The sequence below is a fragment of the Montipora foliosa genome, chromosome 13, assembly GCF_036669935.1.
Source record: "Montipora foliosa isolate CH-2021 chromosome 13, ASM3666993v2, whole genome shotgun sequence".
Taxonomy (NCBI): Eukaryota; Metazoa; Cnidaria; class Anthozoa; order Scleractinia; family Acroporidae; genus Montipora; species Montipora foliosa.
In genome coordinates this window covers 33,436,017-33,446,016 of record NC_090881.1, presented here as the reverse complement: position 1 = coordinate 33,446,016, position 10,000 = coordinate 33,436,017, and the positions used below count along the sequence as shown (strand labels likewise).

The 10,000-nt window shown below is 40.3% G+C and overlaps 1 protein-coding gene across 2 annotated transcripts in view; it reads right to left on the bottom strand.

Annotated features, from left to right (window-relative positions):
• Nucleotides 1-10,000, bottom strand: part of LOC137982080 (E3 ubiquitin-protein ligase TTC3-like) — a 70,905-nt gene that overhangs the window by 15,107 nt on the left and 45,798 nt on the right. For both annotated transcript variants that reach the window (XM_068829124.1, XM_068829123.1), the window contains exons 28-37: nucleotides 8,977-9,066; nucleotides 8,805-8,878; nucleotides 8,127-8,251; nucleotides 7,624-7,673; nucleotides 7,065-7,107; nucleotides 6,632-6,681; nucleotides 5,900-5,938; nucleotides 4,588-4,697; nucleotides 2,129-2,332; nucleotides 112-1,228 (exon numbers count right to left, since the gene is read on the bottom strand). In XM_068829124.1, coding sequence (XP_068685225.1) covers nucleotides 112-1,228; nucleotides 2,129-2,332; nucleotides 4,588-4,697; nucleotides 5,900-5,938; nucleotides 6,632-6,681; nucleotides 7,065-7,107; nucleotides 7,624-7,673; nucleotides 8,127-8,251; nucleotides 8,805-8,878; nucleotides 8,977-9,066 — 1,902 coding nt within the window. The remainder of the gene's footprint in view (nucleotides 1-111; nucleotides 1,229-2,128; nucleotides 2,333-4,587; nucleotides 4,698-5,899; nucleotides 5,939-6,631; nucleotides 6,682-7,064; nucleotides 7,108-7,623; nucleotides 7,674-8,126; nucleotides 8,252-8,804; nucleotides 8,879-8,976; nucleotides 9,067-10,000) is intronic.

The window sequence follows — 10,000 nt, the reverse complement described above, 5'->3', positions numbered from 1 at the left end:
TATAAGATGAAGAATATGGCACAATATAAGATACAATATGAGACATTCCTCCTTATAATCTTCTCACCTGCTGACAAATCAAAATATTTCTCTAAAGCTGTCAACACTTACCTCGTTTTCCTGCAGTGCATCAGAAAGTTTCTTCTTTACTTTATCAACCTCCGCCGAGTTTTTGCTAAGTAAAGCGTTCCGTTTTTCTGTTTCTTGTAGCTTGGCCTGGCAAGCATCCTTTTCAGCCACGGCGCGCTGATATTCCGCTTTAAAAGGTTCAGTCACTGGATCTGTCATCACACTTTTGCTTTTCAAATTAAACTGAGTTTGTACAGACTTTGATTTGCTAGAAACCACCGATTCACTGACTGAAACGTTACTTCCTGTACGTTTATGAGAAGTCACTGGCGTATCTGTTTCCTCCAAACCCGCAGAAACTGTCTGTTTTCCCGAAGAAAAATTAGAACACGCTACACTCGAATCAATTGTCGAATCTTGCACATTCCTCCCATTTGGGATCAACAATTCCTCTATGACCACTGCCTCTTCGCTTCCAGTATCGATAGAGAGATCACTGTGTTCTCCATTGTTTTCTTTCTCATCTGTTGCAACAGTTTCAACCACATTTTCCACAATATTTTCCACGGCGTTGTTAACTTCGCCTTCATTTAAAACTGGCTCACGTTGTTCCGCAATAATTGTAGTCCCTTCCTGAATCTCATTATCAGGTAATTCAGCGTCCTCTAAAGTGCATCCATCATTGGCTAAAGATGTCACTGATGAAATACTATCCAACAAATCCGTTTGTGACAGCGAAGGTACAAACTCCTTTGCATTAGGATTAAATTTTGTCGAAGAATTTTTTACCTGTGAAGAAGTTTCGAAATTTAAGTCGCCCGGTGAGCCATGTTCTCTTTCCTCACCTTCCCATATCGAATTACCACCAAGAATTGAATTTCCCACTTTCGCGTCATTCATACGATTAATGCGTTCAAGAAACGGGTTGTCCGTTTGTGGTTTCATATTTTGCAAAACGTCTTCAAATTCTTTGTCCTCTGGCAGCATGACTTTGCTTTGATAAAAGACAAATTTGCCGGATTTTTCTAGGATGGGCCTAAGTCCGCCCGCATGGGAAATTATGTCCTGATAACTGTTTGGTAACATACTCAAAGGCTGCATGATGTTCGCGTCCGCCAACTCCAATGGTCCACTGGCCCGTAATATCTCTTGTAGCATGCTGAGCAGAGAGAAAACTAGGTTAGGGACGGGACGGGAAGTCAAACAGAACGCCTAAAAGAACAATAGGAAGCCAACTTTGCGCAGCATTGAGAGCATTCGCACCCACTCAATGTAGCCTTTCCCAGACTGGGCATCAAATGTGTTGAGTTTGTTGGTTTTCCAAACTGCTACAGGGTTTTCTAATGGGAACTACAGTTTTCCTTTCTCATAAAAACAAACAGACCTGACCCTGCTGCCCTATCTTGCTTAATCAAGAGGAGGATTAAAACGAAAGGACAGAACGCGCAGGAGAAGAGGGGAACTTTATGCTCTTTTTCTGCACCCCTCGAGTTGGTAGCCAAAATTTAGGACAATTTGTATTCCAGTCCTCCATGAGAAAATGACAACTTCGTATGCGCAAGCTAACATTGACAAAACCAAACCAGCCAATAAAACGTCCGAAGAAAGTTTGCCCAACCAATGATAAAAGAATCTACTATGGACGAAGAAAAATGATCAACCCCGAACTCACAGTTCACCACTCTTAACTTGAATCAATGATATGTATTTATCGCCAAAAAACATTGCCCTCTTGGGGCCAAATCCCCTACTGAACTAAACTTGAAACGAAGGTCTTAAAGTCACTGAGGATAACCAGGTTGCTTTGGCAATGTCATTGCGAAGAAACAGCATTTTATAGTCGTCTCGCATAAGGACACTGAAAAGTTTAAGGACAAGAAGTTCTAAAACACATACAGCACTCCAGAGGAGTAGGTAACGTAGAATGATGTCAGAGTCTAAGCTATGTTTAGACAAAGTAAATTGTCTGCACACGGAACCCTGCACACTAGTGTTAACTAGGATTTTTTTGTTTCCTAAATGCTTAACACACGAAGTAGGAACCAGAGTGGAAACTTACGAGCTCACATAATCTGTGACTGCTTGTAAATTAATCTCCGGCTGCGGGAAAGTTACCGGAGGCACAGAGAACATCTTTAAGCCCTGTTGCATGTAGCTTGCCTCAAACTGGGCAGTGTCTTCTTGTAAGTGAGGAGGGATGGCAAATGGAGCTTCCATTTCATGTTGGCTCCAACCTGGTGGCGGTGGACCCAAGTTAAATTTACTGAAAGAAAGATACAAAATCTCGTCACTTTAAGATCCTTTAACTAGCGAACATTATCGTACCAGACTCTATTTGGACAACGGAGTGTTAAAAGGCCCACCTTCAACTGACAGGCTTTGCGTGCCGTGGAACAATTTTCATATATGAAAATCCAGCCAAAGCTGAAATTCATCAAATCAGATCGCTGTGAAAAGCAATGCGAATTTCCACAACAAAAACAAACGGTCACAAAGCCTGTCGGTTGAAGGTGGGCCTTCTCCCAAGACCACGAAAAAGTTCATAAGTTTGATTTAGTTACAGAATGGGAACCTCATTTGATGACGGGAGAGCGCGCGGAGTAGCCTGGATTCTACTCTAATCTGACCAAATATGGACATCTTTCTGCGCGCGCCGTCGTCAACTGATGTTCCCGTTCTGTTGCTAAATCATCCTATTCTCCTGACTAGCATCGCAGCTTTCTTTGTTGGCTAGTAATGAGAATGAGGTGTTTAACAAGACAACATTCCCTACATTATGACGATATTTATTCTCAACAACTGTCTCTTTGACATCATTTTGAAATTGTGAGGAGAATTTAAAGACTGATCACCCATGGGGGTTTAAAAGGTTAAAGTGGCGTGCAGATGGAGAAACAAAAGTTACTCGCAGTCGGTGACTCCCCTAGTTTTTGTTACACTCATTTTCACAATTCTGCCAAATAATCGTCAAACTGCATTTGAGTTTCCATCCATCAATCTTCTAAACATCGCAAGAAAGAATGACTTCGTCTCCAGTTTATTTATAGCTTTAGTTCACAGTTCGACTACCACAAGGAAAAATTACTTGTGCCTTACTCACTTCTCTGCACCGTTGTTTCGCTTACCATTGCTACACTCTTTTTTTAATAAAAATATATTAAGTTAGCAAGATGGCGGGTTGGTCGTGGACGTTGTGCTCTGTGTTTATCTTATTCCAGACGATTCTCCTGGTCGACAAATTCACAAATCATTATTATGAATCCATCTTATGAGAACAGCGACTGTTTCCTGGTCTACTTAAAGTTTGGCAAAAACTATTCCCTCGTTAAGTTTCGCGGAAAACTTTTGCACACCTTGGATGCAGATCATAATACACGGATGCGGATGAAATATCTGAGAGGAAGAGTACCCTACTATTCCAACTCTTCTGCATCGTTCAATATTGAGCTCCTCAGAGCTGGTGATATCGAGTCAAACCCAGGCGATGTGAGAAATCCATGTTCTGTTTGCAGTAAACCGATTGCGAGGACTCACCAAGCGCTTCGCTGCTCCACGTGCTATCTTTACTTTTATATCAAGTGCGGAGATGTAACACCCGTGGGATATCGTGAAATTAAAGCGATGTCTAACTATCACTGGGTCTGCCGTTTCTGTAAAATTAGATCTGCAATGCCTTTTTCCGATGTTGAATATGTTGATTTTCTTCAATTATTTCAGGATGGCGAAAAAAGTATTAACAACCAAGATGGCGGCTGACAGAATCGCAATATTGCTAATGATTCAAACTCTGCGTCATGGTATAAGGAAAATATCGGCTCGCACTACAAGTTTAATCTGACTATAGCCCATCTAAACGTTCCATTGGCACTGCACAAGCATTTCACTCAAAAACAAAAAATATGTAAGAGCACACTTCACATTTTTAATTGCCGCAGATAGATGAATACAGAAAGTGAAAGTGGTCTATACAGCAACAATAGACCAATTTCGATATATTAAAATTTAGTCCTAAACAAAAGACATCACCTCGAGGTTCTGGGGAATAAATATAAGGATTTGTATGAGTTTATTCCCCAGAGCCTCGAGATGATGCCTTTTGTTTTGGACTAAATTTTAATAGATCGAAAGTGGTCTATTGCGCATCACAATAGGTCATTTCCGAGTTCATGTCTCCCTCATCTTCAAAGCGAGTCTAAGTGCGAAGTTTTTCTTATGAAAATTAGTTTTCATTCATGTGTAAAATTGAACTAATTACCATCACAAAAACTTCGCACTTAGACTCGCTTTGAAAATGAGGGAGACATGAACTCAGAAATGGCCTATTAGACAAGATGGCGGATGCCGGGAAATTTGAAAGAGAAAAAAAGCGATTCTGCTTTTTTTTCCTTTTTCTTTTTCCTGATACTGAATCGCTTTTCGTTGGAAATTTATCGAACAAATGAGATTGTAAGCATTATCACCTGCGGTGCAGTAATCGTTTAAGTTACTGTATTATTTACTATTTTTTTAATTTCATACCCTTTATGAGGTGTAATTTCATCCAAGTCAGCAGTAGTTTCAAACAAGCCCGGTCGAAATGTTTGCTGTCCACCCCGATCCTTGAGAAATTCATCCAAAGTTTGGGTATTCTGCACAGAGTACAAAAATGATGCCAACTATCAGCGTACTTGCACAGAAACAAGAAAAAAAAATCTAGAAACTTGAGTCGACTTCCGAGAGCAGAGATGGTGAGAGCACTTGCCTAAACCAATACCGAGCTTAAAGTGCCCCTGTGATAATTAAAAAAAAATAATTTCCTTTTAATCTTTAGATTTTGAAAGTGTGTTTGCTTAACACTTGACTGGTGAAATTTAGAGCTTTGACTTTTATACAAAGGCCGTTTACTTTGAATGTAAGTTTTGGATTTCACGGTCCGCAATTACTCACGATCAAAACTGACCGACTGGACCTCAGAGGGTTGGATCCAGGGAAAAGTGACGTCAAAGGATCACAAGCTTACTATTTCAGCGTGTGAATGCAGCTTATTATATATGCAAAACGCGAGTTTAAAAGTCTGAAAGCACAAAACTCCCTGCAGTATATTAATTCTGCGACGTACACACGCATTGCATTCTTAAACTCGGGAGCCTTTGACGTCATTTTATCCTCGATCCAGCTCTCTCAACATCTTAAAGTTATTAGTAATGGCGGACCATTAAATAGGAAAATTCCAGTTAAAACAAACAGGTCTCTTTCGGAAATCAAGGCTTAAAACTTTGATCGCTTAATGTTCAGTTAACTCAGGTTTGAAATCCAAAGAAAAACAAAAATTGATTTTTTGATCACAGTGGCACTTTAAGCACGCGACGTTTCTGAGATGCGGACGACAACCGGAAGTGAGCCGTTTTCCCTTAAGTTTTACCTTCCCTTCACACAACCACATTTAAATTGCTAAGTATCTATATTATCCATTATAGATGGTTACTTCTAAAATTCTGGGGGAGACTACAGATTCTGGTGGCTCTAACGGGATTTGAACCCATGACCTCGCGATGTCGATGCAATGCTCTACAAGAGACAATAGGCCAGTTTCGTATTCTAACGGTTGGACTGGATCTAGCATGAAATGGAGGCTAATAATGCGGGCAAATTAATTTGCATTTGAAAAGATTTGCCTGCATTAGCCTCCACCTCATGCTAGATCCAGTCCAACCGTTAGAATACGAAACTGGCCTATAGCTTGAATGGTCCAGTTAAATGCGAGGATCATTTCTCTCTTTCGTCTAGAGCCCGCACTTCTAATATACACACTTCTTTCAAAAAGATGCTACAGAAGTAATGCCACTGGTACCTTGGGTTTTTTCTTCTTTGTTTTGGTCTTTCCACCTCCCTGTAACAAAACCCACAACAATAATTTATCAGTAGTCTGTTGGATTAAAACTGTAGTGGAACACTACTTTACCGCAATGTGACATTTATAAGACAAACTACTCGCCCGAAACCAGAGAAATGGCACCCGAAAATTTGATCGTGTCAAGTAACTAAAAATTGCACTGCCAAAGTCGATGTAAGCTACTTAATAGGCATTTGGGACACAACTTCCAGTACTCAAAACGAAAATGATACAAAAACAAAGCAGCACTCTTCCAATTTGACTACTTTCGGTAGCTATTCATGGGGTCTCGTCGACCAGTAGCCCATTAAGAAGATTCTTCTAGTCTCAGAAACGGGTTTATCGACTAAGTTTATATGGTAAATTGGCCACCGTAAAGAAATTCTAAAGCTGACATTTCAAGTTTTAGCCATCCGTCAAAGCAAATCATTCCTCTGACAAAGAAGAAATGAACTGAAGAACATCGCACACAGTTCTATGTGACACAGGGTCTACGCTTTAGAGTCCCTATGGGTGATAGCCCTTCATTTGCAAGATCAAGTAGTTGTTCACGCGAAAGTTTAACTAGTGAGACAGGATGTCTACAAAGCTGTTTTTTCCTTAAAAAATCTCTAGTGACTGCTCCTCAGTCCTTCCTTCTCAGCTCCAAAAAATGTTTCGCTGAAAAAGATGGATTTTTTTTTTTTTTACCTTAGTTGGTTCGTCATCATCTTCCTTCCTCAAGATAAAAACACCTTCACCTTGAAAGAAAATGTTGTCACACATGAGATGTGTCCTTTCCAGTGGGCATAACTAATGCCAAAGCGCAGTTGCGTTCTCTGGGCTGACAACTACGGGAAAAGAGACCTCTGGAACGAGACAAAACTGACTTTGATCCAACCGCCGTCCGCGAGGACGGTACCCTCAAACCGCATGCCCCATGATATGTTTGCTGACTGTGACTTGAGCCCGCTGAGTCCCGCTCATTCCTATGCAGTAATTCCGCCGTTAAGTAGGCCAACACAACACGAAGTATCACGTGACGATTCGGTCGCTAAGCAGAGGTCTCTTCTTCAGCCCAGCAAACGCAAAAGAAGAGAGACCACTGTTGGCAGGAAAGGAAAAAGCGAGAGTTAGAACAAACCTGACTGCATTCCAGGATTGACGTCATGGCCTTCATAACCCACCTGAAACGAAAGGAAACAATAATAGCAAGGCTATAAATCAAATGATGAAATGGTATATGAAATGAAACATTTCATCATTGATTCATTCCTCACGGGACCATTAGAACCCACAAATGACCAGCTCCCAACGTCAGTGGCTTCATAGCTCGGTTGGTTAGAGCGTCGCACCGGAATCGCGAGGTCACGGGTTCAAACCCCGTTGAAGTCCTGAATTTTTCAGGCTTCTCTACGCAATTGCAAAAATTGCGCTCATAACTGCGAAGGTCATAGCTTCACTTGATATAAATCAAATGGAACACGTTTCTGTTTTGATCTGATCCATCATATTTTCATTCTTTTGTTATCTCCACAAAAGCGTTTCTCTTGGACTCACTTTGAAATAAAAGCCCAAAGCAAACTCAGAAATGGATTAATGCACACTCTGGACAAAGAAGAAAGCTCACGTTACAAAGATTTCCAACCCCAAATTGATTCCTGTGAATTCAATATGAAACTCAAGTAAAACATGTTCCCTACTTTCTCCAGTCGACTGTGATCTTCCGTAACCGTTTTGTCTTCTTTTTGAGCTACAACAGTAAGGGGAAAGAAAAGAAATTGTCAACAACGACAAGGGAAACTTTTAAAGCCATCTGCAATCCACATCTTTCGCGTTTGCTCCACAGCCAGCCCACTGAATGGTTAATCTAGTGGACTGCTGCTGCTATCGTAGAACTGGTATTGCTGGCTTTTTACTGCAAAGAGCCGTAACCGGAGTGTGATGCGTTTTCCATTATCCTACAAGAACATTCTCTTTGGAACCTCCACCCCTAAAAGAAATTAGCAGCAGTGTAACGTCCCACTTGAATACAAAAGATACACCCATTAGGCCACAATTTTAAGAATGCTCCAAGTTTACAGGCTGCAGTGCTAGTTCTGAGCAATATTTTCCACTTCAGTTTACAGCCAAAGTGCTAAGCACTTTGGAAAAAAACAAGGTGCCTGCAACAAAAAGAACAGTACACACCAAGTAATTATCTCACCTGCTGAAGCTGGAATTGGTTTTGCTGTCTCCTTTTCCTCCCCAGTATCTGCATCTGCTGTCAAAGCATCATCAATCTTATTCTCCTCTTTTTCTTTTTTCTTCTTCTGCTTGTGACCAATGCCACTGTGCAATAGACAAGTTCATATGAGGGCAAATAAGAGAACGCATGTTTAAGAGGTTGGGAGTTTGCTGAATAGGTTAAATGACTGGTTTTTGGCCTTGCCTCTACGAATTTGTTCCAAATTACCCATCTGAAAACGTGGCTACTACTCCTTGATTTTCACGCAAACTCTTATAAAAGACAAGAGAAACCACCGCTTACATTGATTAGCCCAGGCATCTACTTCAAAAGTAATTGAAACCCCTGCTTATGGCAGGATTTTTTTCCAAGGTAGCTTTTTTCTCAGTCCCTTGTGTGGGCTTTTAATGTTATGGTTGGTGAGACCACACAGCCTGAGGAAACACATTTTGCAAATCTGAGGGCAACATGAAGCAGACCCTCCACATTCTCTGGCCATAATGATTTTCACTAAAATTGTTCTGTACAAATCAAGATTATTAAACAAAACAATGACAGGAGTAAAGAGAAAAGAACTCTCCTCTGGTAATGCTTGCATTTAAGTTACGTATTACGACTTCTTGCTGCCTATTTGTCAACAGAGGAAAAGCAACAAACCCTGCTTTGACTTTATTTTGCTTGGTAGCTTTGGGTTTGGTTTCCACCTTTGCACTCAGCTTTTCATGTTTGAACTGCAACAACATCAAGGAAAATTTGAGAACTGATCTTTGCTCAAAGAAGAAATAGAAAATACATAATTTTTCTTCCTGCAAAGCATACAGTTCTTTACCTCTGTCTTAAGTCCATCACTATCAAAGATCTGAATCTTGATAACATTTCCTGTACAGTCTGGTGTCATGCATGAACCTTCAAGAAAGTCCTGGCATTCAAGACAAGAAGGCAATGTTTACATGCTGCTCACAAATGAAGGGAAATTGATGCCTTTTTCTTGGGTTAAAATTTGTGTAATTCTTGTCAAATTTTAAGTGTCCTTTTGTATACTTTGTTTCTAGAGCCCATAATGTTGTTGTAGTGCCAGTGGCCCGCCTAGAATAGCTACACTAAGGGCGCGTTCGATTGACCCTATTCCAGAATAAGAATACGTGGAGTGATGATTAAAACGGTACGTTTGGTGCATTTCGAAGCAGCAAGGATAACAAAAATATGTTTAAAATAGCATTTTAGCAGATATTTGACAATTTTAATGTGAATCTCTGTAAAAACAAAGGATTTCTAACTTATATTCCATGTATTCCTATTCCGGAATACAGTCAATCGAACGCACCCGAAGTGTGGGCTACTACACTTAGCATAGCTAAGTGAAAGTGATTTAGTAAAATGTGAAATGATTGAATGGAGATTGTGCAGTTTCCAGTGACATCTGCACCTTAGAAAGTGTAAAAAAACCTAGGTGTTATGTAATTACAGCAAAATAAACCTAAGTCAATGCAACGGTTTCACCAAGGTTGTTTACAATGGTAATAATGTCTTCAATAATTACCCCTGAATTAATGAAAGGGAGATACTGAGGTCAGCCTCAACAAGACTATCAACTACATGCTGGTTTTACCAAGTTACATTGGGTAGGGGAGTTTCCAGGAAGGTTTGCAAGTCTGTTCTTTGTCTTGCTTTCCATGAAAACACAGTCTGCAGCTTACTTTAGAAAACAACAACTTAATAGACTACAAGAAGAAACTCCGTGAACTGTATAAAAAAATTATACATGTTAACTATTTACAACTTGAAATCGACCCAGGTCTATATGTTTTCTTGAGGAAAAGACTCTAAAGTTCACTCTACATCTTGCTGTACAC